The sequence below is a fragment of the Lolium rigidum genome, unplaced genomic scaffold (assembly GCF_022539505.1).
Source record: "Lolium rigidum isolate FL_2022 unplaced genomic scaffold, APGP_CSIRO_Lrig_0.1 contig_66592_1, whole genome shotgun sequence".
NCBI classification, from domain to species: domain Eukaryota; kingdom Viridiplantae; phylum Streptophyta; class Magnoliopsida; order Poales; family Poaceae; genus Lolium; species Lolium rigidum.
In genome coordinates, this window is record NW_025901299.1 from 1 (window position 1) to 14,472 (window position 14,472).

Sequence of the window (14,472 nt, forward strand, 5' to 3'; positions counted from 1 at the left end):
CAAATTATGATATAAAATAGTGATGCAAATTGAACGTATCATGGAGCTTGAAGAGTTATCATCAAGAACAAGTGAGATGCGCAAGGCAAAGGTATGGCCTTGATAGACTTTCCTTTTACCGGTCTCAAGGTGATTGATGGGAGACCGGATTATAGGATAGATAGCCGCACTATCAAGAGGGGCTTTCGGTTGGGTAACTTGATCACATCGTATTAGGGAGCTCAATCATTTGCATACTTTGCATATCCCTATTGCTTCTTAGTGTTTCTCTGTGAGCGGTTCTTGAGCTTGTTGCTAGCTTTACAACAAGCCCAAGTTTATCGAAAACGGAATCCTCATGTATCTTCTATTGCGTTTTCGAGTTTGGACGTCTTCACCGTTTCTTGATGGTGGGAGACTCCCTCTCTAAAAACATCTAAAAATATCATGTGAGGAGTCTCCATATTCGTTGTTATCTTTCCAACAAAATTGGTTTCATGTCAATCGGGGTCCGGACACAAAAGTTATCACAGTTTTTGTATAACATGTTTTCCTGCTGGCCCGGTTTCCCGCCCGGCGTGACCGGCCATCCCACCGGATGGCTCGGTTCCAACCGGCCCCTGAACTGGTACCAACCGGGGCCATGTTCTGTAAGACACAGAAGGGTCCCGATCATGGCCCGGTCACAGGCCCGGTCTAGACCGGCCTGGTCTGGTCATGCGCCCGGTCAGACCGGGTTGTGGACCGGACGGCTCGGCGCCAACCGGCTCCTGCGCTGTTGACATCCGGAGGCTATTACTGCACGACAAATCTTGCCCCGGTCAAGGCCCGGTCCCAGCTCCGGTTTGAAACGGAAGGCCCGATCCCTGGCCCGGTCTGACCGGCACCTGGACCGGACGGCCTGGCCCCAGGCCCGGTTGACCGGCCTCCTCGACTATGCTGAGCTGAAACTCACCCAACGGTTATATTTCTCCTCTCTAAAAAAAAACCCGGTTATATTTCTTCCTAGACTATAAATAGGCCTTCTTACACCTTGGGTTGGACAAGTTCTTCCACTCTCTCTCTTCCATTGTTGACTTTGAAGAACTTGCCCTATCTCTTGATTCCCCCCATGATTCTTGCTCATTCTTGAGGGATCTAAGAGAGGAGATCTAGATCTACAATCCCCACTAATCCATCTCTCCTCTAAGTGAGGGAAACTCTTTAGATCTAGATCTTGGAGTCATCTGTTGATTTCCTCTTTGTTCTTTCTCTCTAATCTCATCCTAGCATTTGTTGCTTTGGTGCGATTTGAGTGTGAAGGATTTGAACACCTCTAGTGTTCTTGCTTTGCATCATTGCATAGTGTTGATCTCTCCACCACGATTAATTCGAGTGAGAGACCGTGAGCTTGTTACTCTTGGAGGGTGACCTCCTAGTTGGTTTGGTTGGTGTCCCGGTGACCTCTTCTTGGAAGATTGTGAAGGGGCTCGGGCTTCTCCTTCGTGGAGCTTGTGAAGTGGTTGTGGAGCTTGCCATCTCCGGAGTGGAGGAAAAGCTAACCATAAGGAAAGGGTCATTATCCTTCGTGGGTTTGGCTCAGAGAAGAAGGTGAGCCTTCGTGGCGTTGGGGAATCTTTCGTGGGACCTCCACCTCTCCAAACGTGACGTACCTTCTTGCAAAGGAAGGGAACACGGGAATACATCCCCGTCTCCGCGTGCCTCGGTTATTTCTATACCCGAGCTTACTTTCCTTGTGATAGCCATCGAGCTTGAAGTATCTATTGTATCTTGCTATCACTTGTTGTTCATATATATATATATTGTGCATATCTTGCTTAGCTCTAGTTGTTGTTGTTGCACTTAGTTGAGCCTAGTATATTTAGGGTTTGTGCTTGTAGAATAAACATAGTTTAATTCCGCATTCTTACAAGCCAAATCCATAAGATTTTTTAAACGCCTATTCACCCCCCTCTAGGTGACATCTCGTCCTTTCAAGCACAACGCTCTGCGATAGAGCATCGAGGCGCACCTTGAGGTCCTTGATAATGATGACGCCGACTACGAGGCGTAGGAGGCACGCACGCAGAGGCGACGATGTCCTAGGCACCGTTGTCGCCGATGGCGCCCCTGAAGGAGGAGGATGACGCGCCGGGGTACATCTTCCCCATGCCATGACCATAGTGTCCCAACTAGTCGCAGTACCACGGGGCATACACCCAGCATGTAGAGGCGTTCCTGTGGGTACCGGCGTTACCCCCAGAGGCCTACTACCAGGGTGCGGCCTAGGACCCGCTGGAGGACGACGACGACTACAAGCCCATGGAGGAGACGGAGCTCACGGAGGAGGAGGTCATCGCGCACCAAGTGGCTTGGCCAGCTGTGGCAGCAGGCCGCGGCGGTGTCGGCACCACCATCAGCGAAGCATCTGCCGCCACCTCCTCCGGCAACCAATGTATGGCCACCGCCACATGTATTGTTGCGATGCTCGACCACATTATCCATATTTTTATAAATGTTACTGTGGACTTTTGGTGGCTTAAATATATGTAAATTAAGTTTAATTTTATTTCGTGAAAACTTTTTTTGTACCGTTTGAGACCGTTGGGACCACTAGCAACCGCAAACGAATTTATGCCACTTTCTGTCCGAATCTCACCGCAAATGAATAGTTTGGCGGTCCGAAACGCGGCAGCCTATTCGCGATGTCCTTATGTTCAACCTAGGTAGATTTACTATCGAACATTTACCACTCGCATAAAATTAGTAACGGGAGGTAAAAACATAGGATAAAAGTGAATCCACACATACCCGATCTCTTTCGAAAACGTTCACCGTATGCACAAGTGCACAAGCCAACGTGTGGGGGGCCGACGCTAGCTAGCGAGGACGGTGACGGCCAATGAAACAGAAAGCTAGCCTACCTCCATCTCTATCTCTTTCTTCGGATAATCTCTCCGGCTTTATGGTCCACATCCAAAAACAGGAGCACCAGATGATGTTTGCCCTTGTTAAGCAACTGTCCTACATTATCCCTTTCCCCATCTTCCTAAACACACGTACTTGCGGAAGCGAGCAACCCAGCATTTCTGTTGCTTTGCCAGAAATTAAGCACTTATCGTTTTCATAGTGCTTGCACCAAAAGCAAGAAAAGCAGAAAATAATGGAGAAGGGATCTTATTCTTGGCACCACAAGGATTATGGGTTTATGACGGTGTGTTGTATATAGAAATGTTAGTTCGGATCCTCACATCATGTCTCTGTTGCTTGGCAAGTAGAGGGAAAAAAAAAGGGAAAGCATGGAAGTGTCGGCCGATATATAGATCTAGCTGACCCATTTATGGCGGTGCCGGATGGTTATGGTGAGTCTAGGCTGGACCGGAAATGTTGCTGCTCCTCAACAGGGGCATATTTACACACATCCAGGAAAGAAAAAAGGGCAAACTTATCAGCAAAGGGCGAGATCCATCATCGCCTTCTCTGACCTCACTCAATTGTTCTCCTTCTTCTTCCTTCTTTTGCTCACTGCTCCAGGAGGGAGCTCCGGCAAGCCGGAGAAAATGGGTCTGACTAACGACAAGGTGGCATAATTATTGGCTGGTCAAGCCCAGTGAACGTTGTGGTTGTGTAGGTAGCGTTCGATTGGAAGGAAACACGCTACGCGTCACTGTCATCAAATTTGAACGACTTGGTGATTCTGTACACAATGGCAGATAGCAAAAGTGTCTGCACTCGCAGCACTGGAGGCGCGGGGGCCGTGTCCTGATACTCTGTGGCATGCCGCCGTGTAGTGTTCTATTCTAGAGAGCTGGGATATGTCCTAAAATTGTCATGCTACACAAGTTGATGGACCCTTGTAACCACCTAGAATTGACATGAGTAACTTGAAAAAATAATATTTTCTCCATCTTGAAAAATATATCTCAACTTTGTCTAGCTAGCGAGAGGGTTTTTGTTCTTTGTTTAGGTCAATTCCAGTGTCTTCTTTGGACATGTTGATGCAGCGGCTACATCTAGAAGTTAGAACAAGATCCTCCCCGCCGTATTCTTGCTTTCGGTGGTGCTTCGATCTAGCACCGTCAGAGGGCGCGTAGAGTTGTGTGTCCCACAGATCTTATGGGATTCAATCGGTTTTCGGGTTTGTTAGCGTGGTTTCAGATGTCTCTTTCGATCTACGGTCTCTTTTTTTTGCGATGGTTGCTACTCTAATGCATTGGTCCTTTCTCCTTTGGAACCTTAGGATGATGACTTTCCATTTGTATACTACTACGACAAGCTTTGCTCGGCGTCGACGATGGATGGGCGAGGACAACGGCACGCCTTGGCTCGTGCCCCTGTCTATAGTAGTCGATAGATGATCTATGGATCTACTTGTAATCTTTATTACCTTTTGGATTCTTTGTACTGCTATAGATGATTATCAATAGATCGGTGAAAATTTGGACAAAAAAGTTCGGATACCAACACTTAGAAAATATTTATGTTTAGGAAGTTTTCTCTCTGGTCACTCTGCACTTTGTATTGTACATGCACTAACCAATCTACCCCAAGGGGATCAGGCCATTTTTTTGGTGGGGGTGTAGGGATGAGAAGAGGTTGCAACTTGGCTCTTAAGAAATGCCATGGAGATGAGCTGCCGCAGCAGATCCTTCCTTGCCCACCACCGCAAGCTGAGATCATAATCTGGAAAAAATATTATAGTTCCTTCCACAATAAAATAATATTTCATATTTATGTGAATTTGGATGTATATCTAAATACACCTAGATTAATTTGCAGTAAATACTCCGTATATCAAACCTCATTTTTGTCCTGGAAACTCTAAATAAAACCTCTCTAGAACCGAAAACCCCCAAGATTATCTAAAAGAAAAGGGACGCAATAAAGAGAGAGAGGGCCAAAGAGCGGAGCATTATTCCTCGACACCCCTCGCACACTTGTGCCCTTCGCCTCCAATCCTCTCCGTCTCTCACCCTGCGACGCGCAGCGCCTGGTTATTCCTCTCCTCCGTTCCCTGCCCTCGCGTCTCGCGCACACTAACCAAACCAATCCCACCACCCGGCGCCGCGCCCTCCCCAATCGCCGATCGGGCCCGGACACGTCTGGGCTCCGCCGCGCCATTGCCCGAATCGGGAGGCATTCACCCTCCCCCTGCTCCCCTCCCCCGCCGTCGCGGTGGCGGTGGTGGTATGATCAGTAGAGGACGACGCGACGGCGGAGGCGGCGGCGGCGGAGATTAGGGTCTTCGCGGCGGCGGCGGCGGTGGTGGTGGTGGGAAGGGGGAGGAGGAGGAGGTGATGAAGGCGACGGCGCCGCCGGCGAAGAGGCGGAGGGGCCCGCGGCTGGCGGTGCTGGCGCTCGTCTTCTGCTCGCTGCTCGTACCGATCGCCTTCCTTTTCAACCGCTTCCCCGCCGGTGAGTACCCGCCGCGGATTCCGGTAATGCGGGCGCCGCACCGGATCGGATCGGCGCCATTCCCGGCGGATCTGTTCCGGGGACTGTTGGTTCCTTAATTGTCGTCTAGTGCCAGATATTACTGTTTTCTGCCCTTCTGGTTTGAACGACTTCTCTGATTGGTTTCGTCTTGTTTTTTTTATTATGTTGCAGTGTATGTGACGGATGAGCGCCCCGAACAGGTAACTTCCTCTATCACTCTTCCCCAAAAAAAATAACATGGAAACGTCCGTTGAGCTTTTTGCTGGACGTTTTCCATGAAAATGGTGGCGGATTGAGACAGTGTGACTGATTCTGTTGATTTCTACTGGATATAGGAGGTTATTTTGCCTGAGAGACACAGTGTTGTTGTAAATGAAATGAAGCAGCCGGGTCGTAGTGATGCCAAACCAGACACTCAGGTTAGTGACACTGCATCTTGTGATCTAGTGCTACTCAACTCCTGATTGCTACCTTGTTGGATGTTGACAGTTTTACTAGTATTTGGTTTTAGCTATTGTTTTTCTCTGCTTTTACTGTCATGAACTTGATAACATTAGTGATGCCTATTACCATATTGTTTTTACTGTTCAGTAGCATGAAAAATAGCTGCTCAGAACTTTGGTCCTGACGTATCTGCACTAGAGCAAAACATTAGCCACGAGATCGCTAAGTTAATAGGACATATGCCTGCTCTACTCCCACATTTCTCATTTCTGTTACTCTTCCTCATTTCGAGTCTCACTTGGTTACTGGCAGCTATAAGCCTTCGTTTACTGGGCCTTTATGAGTATATTTTGTTCATCTTGGGGATTAGTTATATCTATTTCTTAGTTTACAGTTATGCTACAAAGGCAATTGTGCATAAGCTCTGTCGTTAACAAATCAAAGATAGAATTATCAACTGATTGTGTCACTCAAGTATAATATGGGGTTAGTTGAAGCAGACCACATCGAGTTGGGCAGTATGGTAGTTTTTGTCAGCTTAAAGAGAACATGGTGCACACTCCTCATAATGGTGTTTACTAGTATCTTGTTCTGTGCCACCTCTGTTGGACTTAGTAGGCCAGTGTGGAGAACTTGTACATAAATAGTCCAAGCCACCAGTTCAAACAGCTAAGAACCACCCCACACGTCCGCAGAACAAAGTGATACAGCATACAAATATTATATTTAAATCTTTCCACCCTAGTCTATTTCATCATGATTATGAACTACCAAGGCTGTGAAAAAGTATGTTGTAGAATCTGTAAAAAAGATTTTGTATGGACTACTACTCTACTAGTACGCTCCACTACAAGCTTCCATAGAAATTTTGAATTCCTGACGTTTTATCCTTTATGTTTTATTTTCAGGATGCACCCGTAAAGATTTCCAAAATTGATAATGTACCTTCCAGAGTTATCACTAAACCAGAAGGTATATGTTAACAGTGGCTTCAGCACTACTACGTAAAGTATAAATGGAGTATATGAGAATGAAACAATCGATTATGCATGAAATACTATTTGTGTTAATGAACTCTTTAGATGTACATCATGTGAAAAAGTTGATTTTGTAGGAAACCAGTTACCTGGGCTGTGGCCTACACTTTGTGGGACTGGCATTGCGAATTAGTTGCCCTTTAACTCAATGTGTTTCAGTGTACCTCACTATCTTCAAATTACTTGTTTCAAGTACAATAATGTGTTGTACCGTACGCATCTTTTTGCTCCTGTATGTTGAAACAAACTAGTAATACTCAATTTTAAACAAATGCTGGTGTCTTCAAAGGATAAGCTGTGTAGTTTGTAGTGCATTCTCTACCTGATTTTCTTCTCATGATGTACTTATGTTTTAGTTGGTGTACATACTGACCCACTAATTGGTTCTGTATGCAGTTCTCCCCCCACCAGCAATTGAGCGAGCAAAGCAAATACCGGTTCCAGTTCCAGTTCCAGTTCTACACAGAAATGTATGATGGCTAGTACTTTGCTGTTTCTATTTGTACATAAGTCGTGCTATACCTTTGAAACATAACTTCATTTTCTCCTTAGTATGTACCTACTCTCTCATAGTCTAGCATAGGCTGTAATTTCGCAACCCTTTATGAGAAGTACTGATGAGTTGGAGCATATATTGATTCCAGGGTTCCAATCCCAATGTCAACATCAGACCGCCTAGGGTTCCTAGTGCTGATGAATTGGAGAAGGCTAAGGCTTGCCAACTTGAATTCGGGAGTTACTGTCTCTGGTCCATAGAACACAAAGAAGTTATGAAAGATGCCATTGTTAAAATACTAAAAGACCAGCTCTTTGTAGCCCGGTCTTACTACCCGAGCATTGCCAAACTTAAAGGAAAGGAGGCACTGACTCGTGAATTGAAGCAGAATATCCAAGATCATGAGAGGGTTCTAAGTGAATCCATTGTTGATGCTGATCTACCATCCTTGTGAGTATTTATTCTGCACGATTGTCATTGTTTGCCCCTTTTAGCATCTGATGCTTCATTTTAATGTTGAAATTATGGTGTCAGATCATTGATGTACTGCATGGATTAATTTGCAGAGACACAATTAGGCTGAAAATCCATCTTCTAATAAATTATATTCCAGTGTCCCCCTGTAAAAATGCTTCGTTACATGTATATGTTTCCGTAGTGTTTATGTTGGATTTGTACTTTGGTATGTTGGGCCAGGAAAGTGACATCCAATCACAACTGTACAATTGATTTTTTTTAATCACTGATAACACTTACCTGTGCTTCCAGTATTAAAAAGAAGATAGAGAAGATGCACCAAGCAATAGCAAGAGCCAAATCATGCACTGTGGATTGTAACAATGTTGACAAAAAGCTTCGCCAGATACTTCATATGACGGACGATGAAGCTCACTTTCATATGAAGCAGAGTGCATACTTATACAACCTTGGTGTTCACACGATGCCCAAAAGTCATCATTGTCTTAATATGAGGTTGACAGTAGAATATTTTAAATCAACTACACTGGATTCAGACGACTCTCTTGTCCATAAGTTCAACAATCCAGATAATAGGCACTATGTTATATTATCTAAAAATGTGCTTGCAGCTTCCGTCGTCATCAACTCATCTGTCAGTAGTTCTGAGGTATGCAGCCAACTTTTTACTCTTATGCAGTTATGCTGATAGAACATCTTCTGGGTTTGGCATTGCTGATCTTCCTTTTGGTGTTCTGCAGGAGACCAGGAATGTAGTCTTTCATGTACTAACTGACGCTCAAAATTTCTATGCCATGAGGCACTGGTTTTTAAGAAACACCTACAGGGAATCAGCCGTCAATGTCATTAACTACGAGCATATTATTTTGGAGAATTTGCCAGAGTTTAGCATGCAGCAGTTGTATATGCCTGAGGAATTCCGTGTTTTCATCAGTAGTTTTGAGCATCCTACTGAGAAGTCTAGAATGGAGTATTTATCAGTTTTCAGTCACTCACATTTCTTTATTCCTGAAATATTTAAAGATTTAAAGAAGGTGATTGTGTTAGATGATGATGTGATTGTTCAACGTGATCTCTCTTTTTTGTGGAATCTTGATATGGGAGATAAGGTGAATGCTGCCGTCAAGTTTTGTGGCCTGAGAATGGGCCAACTAAGAAACCTTCTCGGTGAGGCAACATATGATCCCCAGTCATGTGCATGGATGTCTGGGTTGAACGTGATAAATTTGGAAAAATGGAGAGAGTATAATGTTACAGAGAATTACCTGCAACTTCTGGAAAAGGTTTGTTTTTTCTCAGCCCGCTTTCATTTCAAGTTCTAAAGCGCATTCATCCCTTGTATTTTGTTTCGTTCTAAGATTTTCAGTTATTATCCATGATTGTAATAACGAGTCATTCGATACTAGCTTAAATTCTCTGGTTTCAATCTCTTCTGTGTAAAGTACATAATTTGCGCCTATGAAACTTGTATGAAGTGGTTAGCTTATTATCATTTTACTCATTCTGTTACAGTTCCGGAACAATGATGATGAGGCCTCACTGCGAGCTGCAGCTTTACCTATAAGCTTCCTCTCCTTCCAGAATCTTATATATCCTCTTGATGAGAGGTTGACTTTATCTGGACTTGGCTATCAGTACGGAATTGATGAAGAAATTGTCCGAACTTCTACATCATTGCATTACAATGGTAATATGAAACCTTGGCTTGAATTGGGCATACCAAATTACAGGAAGTACTGGAAGAGGTTTCTTGCACGGGATGAGCGATTCATGGACGAGTGTAATGTAAGTCCATAGCACACTTTGAACATGGGAACCAGAACATCTGACAGTAGATTGTTTCGTCTACTGCTGTACTATATACCAAGAGGACGAGCACTTCCAGTGAAAAGCAGTCATTAGCCATCAATTTTGACAGAGTAGATCCAGCACCATCTGTTCATTGAATTAGTGAGCCTGATGGATGGTTTTCTGCAGTTAGAGAAATTAGTCTTAAGTTGAAGGATAATGCAGTAGACAATGATGATGTGTAGTGGCAAGGCTTCAGGTAAAAGGGAGTATCACTCTCATCATCTAGATTACGGAACAGGACTATCGGTGATGCGCTGTGGCACCTTTAATTGAAATTGGTGCCTTACACGGTCATTGATGCAGGTTGATTCTTTTCTTCGTTAAATTTTTGACCCCGCTTGTTGTGTCCTTGTGCCAATAAGGGCATATACAGGCTGAAATTCAAATTCTTTGTTCTTAGTTGCTGCACATTGATTGTTTATGAAAGTTATGTGGATGGAAAGTGTATTCTGTTTGATAGTGACTCGCACAGCAAGATTGACAGCTCAGTGGATGTCTTTGCATATTCTTGTTCATTTACTTACGCTCCAGAAAATATGAAACGGCCATACGGGTGGGTTGCTGAACTGTACTAACTTTTCTTCAGAAAACAGAAGAGTAGGATTGGGTGCCTTTCAATTGTTTTTACATTCATATACTCGTGTACTATGCCTTTGTAGTCTCCTGAGTTTGAAAGTTCCCACGTCTGGTACATGGTAAGCTCAGTTGCTGAGATCCAGAGGCTTGCTTGTGGAGATATTTAAAATCTATGCACTTGATAGGGATCGATTTCCATAGGTTTGAAACTGCTTCACCGAAGACAAGGTCACGCCATGGGTTTTTAAGGCGCTCTATCGCCTAAGAGCATCCTTGAACGGCGCCTCAAAAGGCTGTTGGGCGTCCTAGACAGAAATTTGTCGCCTTAAGCGGCATATCCAGCTCCCACCTTCTGCTGACACCGCCTCTCGCCCATGATTTCGGTCGCCCCCTTCCTTTTCTTTTTCTTTTTTTGAAACTGTAATCTCCACTTTATTAAGCAAACAGCAGGCCGCCTCATTAAAAACCTTCCAGCCCCCTTAGGTACTCTGGAAGGAAAAGAGTGCGTCAGAAACCTGCTGCCGCAGTCACATTATGGTTACATCCATGGTGATTACAGATAGGAGGAAATCAGGGGGGTCCTCATGCCAGACCAAACTATCTAGCCCCTCCGCTCTAGCAGCTAAACTATGCGCTGCCTCATTAGCCTCCCTAGCACAATGACAGAAGGTAACAGACGCGAAACTACGATAAAGAAAACAGCACTCCTCGAAAATGGCCGCAGCTACTCGAAAAACCAGATCTGAACCCCAGCTCATATGCTCCTGATTGAATAAAAAAATTAAAAAAATAGCAAAAAAAATCAAAAAAATCTGTAACTTTTGTACAATGAACAAGAACAAGTGTTCTAACTGCACGCCAAAAATCTCCGAGAAAATACATGCGTAGTGGTCTGTGCAAAAAAGACAAAATGCGGTGTTGTTTCGAACATCTAGATTTGTTGCTGACAGCACTCCGATTTGTCTTTTTTGCACAGACCACTACGTATGTATTTTCACAGAGATTTTTGATGTGCTGTTAGAACATTTGTTCATGTTCGTTGTGCAAAAAATTCAGATTTTTTTGAATTTGTTTTCTATTTTTTTTGATTTTTTTTACTCAATCAGGAGCATATGAGCTTGGGTTCAGAAACACCTCTCCCGCAGCTACTCCACTAGAGAAGCCTCCATCTTGCATGGTTTGCACCACCTCCATGCAATCGGACTCGACGATCACTTTGTTGCACCCAATCTGTCCAACAAGCAAGAGACCATCTCGAAGGGCCATGGCCTCCGCTGTAGGAGCATCAGCGATGTGGGGTAGGGATCGATTGCAACCCGCGATAAAAGAACCATGACCATTGCCCCCTTCTAGTTCGTACCACCCGCTGTATCGTTCGGAATCTTTTGAACCGTGGGCGGCACAGATCCATATCGAGGCGAAACCGAGCGAGGTCGCGTCCACCATAGAGCCCCTCCTATGATTCGTAAGAGCATCTCCAGCCGTTTGGGCTCCTCACGCTCAAATCCGATTCGTAAGAGCATCTCCAGCCGTTTGGGCTCCTCACGCTCAAATCCGATGATATTGTCGTTCGGATTGGACGAAAATTTGGCCTGGGGAGGCCTATCTTCCTAGCCGCGAGCCCAGGATGGATGTAACGGACTGCGGCGAATTCAGTCAAAATTGGCGAGTTCGTTCAAACATAAGCGAATTTTAATGATATTTAACATACAGAGGCGAGTTCGTGCATAAATATGCCGAATTCGTACATATATTTGAATTCGGCGATTGGCAAACTAAACTTAAACTAAATAGCACCCTACTACATGCCGAAATGGCGGTAGAAGGACGTTTAGTCGCCGCCGTCGTCGTCGTCGTCGCTCGAGCCGGCGTTGTCCTGGGCGGCGGCGGCGGAGCCTCGTACCAGCGGCTCGTGCCCTGGCCAGCGTCGCCGGTGCGTGGCGGCGACGGAAGGTACATGTCGTCGTCGCCGCTCTCCTCGAGCTCACCACCTCCCCGGGCGCGGCGTTCCTAGCGGCGGATGGTGCGGCGGCGCGAGCGGCGAGTTGACGCGCGACGGCCGGATCCGGCTGCCGCCGCCGCCGCTCCGCCTCCCGGCGCTCCCGGTCGCGCTGGACCACTCCGGTGCGGCGTCGTCCGCGCGCTTCTCCTCCTCCATGTCCTTCGGCGACCCGGCGATCGCCTCCGCCATCGCGGCGTCCTCCGCGCGCTTCGCCTCCTCCTCGGCGAGCTGGTTTGCGGCGGCCTCTTTCTTCGTCTTCTTCCGGCCGCTCTGCGGAGCGGAAGGCTGGTCGCGGATGACGAGGCGCCGCTGCTGCGCCATCTGGTCGGCGGTGGCGACGCCGGTTCCTTCTTGACGGTGGCCGGCGTCGTCCCACCGGACCTGGACGCCGACCGCGAGCCAGACGAGGAGGAGGATGACACCATCCTCCTCGGCATCCAGGAACTACCGTGCCGGCGCGACACGGTAGGCGTCACTGGCGGCGGCATCCCCAGGACGGGGGATGTCGTTGCCTAATCGACGGTACCTCGGAGGAGGGATCCTCACGAGGGGGAGAAGAAGTAGGGGCCATAGGGCGGAGTGCACACGGGACGGTGGTACGCGATTTACCCAGCTTCGGAACACCCGCACGATGACGGGGCCTACCGCTGCTTGTCTGGAATTATCTGGGCGCTTTCGCGATGTTACAATGAGTTGTGGTTGTGCCTCTAGGGCTCCCAGGATCCGGCTTATAAATGCGCACGGATCTAGGGTTTACATGGAGAGTCCTAGCCGGATTACAGGTTTGCCTAACTTCGGTACTATGTCTTGCCATGTACGTCAAGGATCCGCCTCCCTCTGTACGTCGTCCCGGATCCGGGTTCCTACCGGGCCTTCGTGGATCCGGGTTCCTCCAAAGGTCGTCGGATCCGGCTCCCTGCTCCTGGGCTGGATATCTTCCGTCAGGATCAACAGCAACTGGGCCGCCCGATGGGCCACATGCCTCATCACCATCTGTGGGCCACCCGGGCTTGCCGGATCTAGGCACTGTCGATGGTACACCCATGAAGTATACCCACAACAGTAGCCCCCAGAGTTCTCCGAGTTTCGCCTGCTGTTTGCGCTTTGCTAGTCCATCATGGTTTCCGACAATATTGGTAACGCGGAGAAACTTGAAGAACTCCAACTTCACATTTTCTTCTTTTCCCAACTTTTAGTCGGAAAATGCTCCCATTCTGCGGGACTTCATCCATCGACGATTCGAAATACGTTTCCGGGTTACCCCCCCGCTTGCGAATGAGAGCCAACTTATCTTCACGCAATTACCCGGAATCTTAAAAGACTCAAACGGTTCCGCCAATTCTGGCGCCATTTTCGCGCGATTTGTGCGGTAACTTATCTCTAGCCATTTTTACCGTTTAGGGTTTGGGACACGTGTCACGCATCCAATGGTGCGACGCTTGCGTTCCGACCACAGGATGCGGAGCACGAATCTCGTCCCACCGGCCTATAAATATCCGCCGTCGAGCCCCTAATCCTCATTCACCCCCCTTTCTACCTCTCTGCGAAGCGCCGCCTCGAGCTTCCTCTCCGCCGTGCCGGAATCTCGCCGGAGCTTCGCCAGAGCTGCTTCGCCGCCGCACGATGTTCGTCCTGTTCTTAACTTCAGCGAGCCACCGCGCAGAAACCTCGTCGCCGGCGACTCCGACCACCGCGGACTCCATCACGGTGAGCTCTCGAGCTTCGCTCTCGCGCCGTAGTCGGTAGGGATGATCGTTAGGTTGACGACGCTGGATCCGACTAAAGAATGTTTTCCGCCAATGTCTTTTCTTCAGATGTCTTCAACGACTCCGCCTCCAACCTCTGAACCTATCATGGCAACCCCAATCTCCTCCGCCCCTCCACCCTTCGTCCCGGTCGAGGCTGGATCCTTCAAAGGATTCCGGCAAGGAGGCTGAAGGGACTTACGCTAACCCGGAGAAGGCCTCCGGGCGGATCGGAGCGGAGCACAAGGCGGAAGAAATCATCAAAAAATCGAAGGCTCGTCAACGAGACTCTGAAGCCAAGGGAAAATGGTGGCCCTGCACCACCACTGAGATGGAGCTGAAGAACCTCGAGGCGGAGGGCTTCCTGCAACCTGGAAGCTGGAGGTCAGTCCCGAATGCCTTAGCTCCAGCTTCGGAGGACAACTAGATGGTGCTGACGAAAGCACTGGT

General features: G+C 47.4%; 1 protein-coding gene across 1 annotated transcript; it reads left to right on the top strand.

Moving 5' to 3' along the window:
- Nucleotides 1-5,255: 5,255 nt before the first annotated feature.
- On the top strand, nt 5,256-10,289 carry LOC124682048 (probable galacturonosyltransferase 7). The gene is made up of 9 exons (XM_047216808.1): nt 5,256-5,373; nt 5,566-5,594; nt 5,730-5,813; nt 6,747-6,810; nt 7,272-7,345; nt 7,520-7,821; nt 8,140-8,497; nt 8,589-9,131; nt 9,361-10,289. Exons 1-9 carry the CDS (start codon nt 5,256-5,258, stop codon nt 9,643-9,645), a joined length of 1,857 nt encoding a protein of 618 aa, XP_047072764.1. The 3' UTR covers nt 9,646-10,289.
- The last annotated feature ends 4,183 nt before the right edge of the window (nt 10,290-14,472 follow it).

Excerpts from the sequence above, each read along its gene's own strand:
- LOC124682048 (XM_047216808.1), top strand. The coding sequence starts at position 5,256 with ATGAAGGCGACGGCGCCGCCGGCGAAGAGGCGGAGGGGCCCGCGGCTG. Across the intron at positions 5,595-5,729 it reads CGGATGAGCGCCCCGAACAG|GAGGTTATTTTGCCTGAGAG; the intron begins GTAACTTCCTCT and ends TACTGGATATAG. Across the intron at positions 9,132-9,360 it reads ACCTGCAACTTCTGGAAAAG|TTCCGGAACAATGATGATGA; the intron begins GTTTGTTTTTTC and ends ATTCTGTTACAG.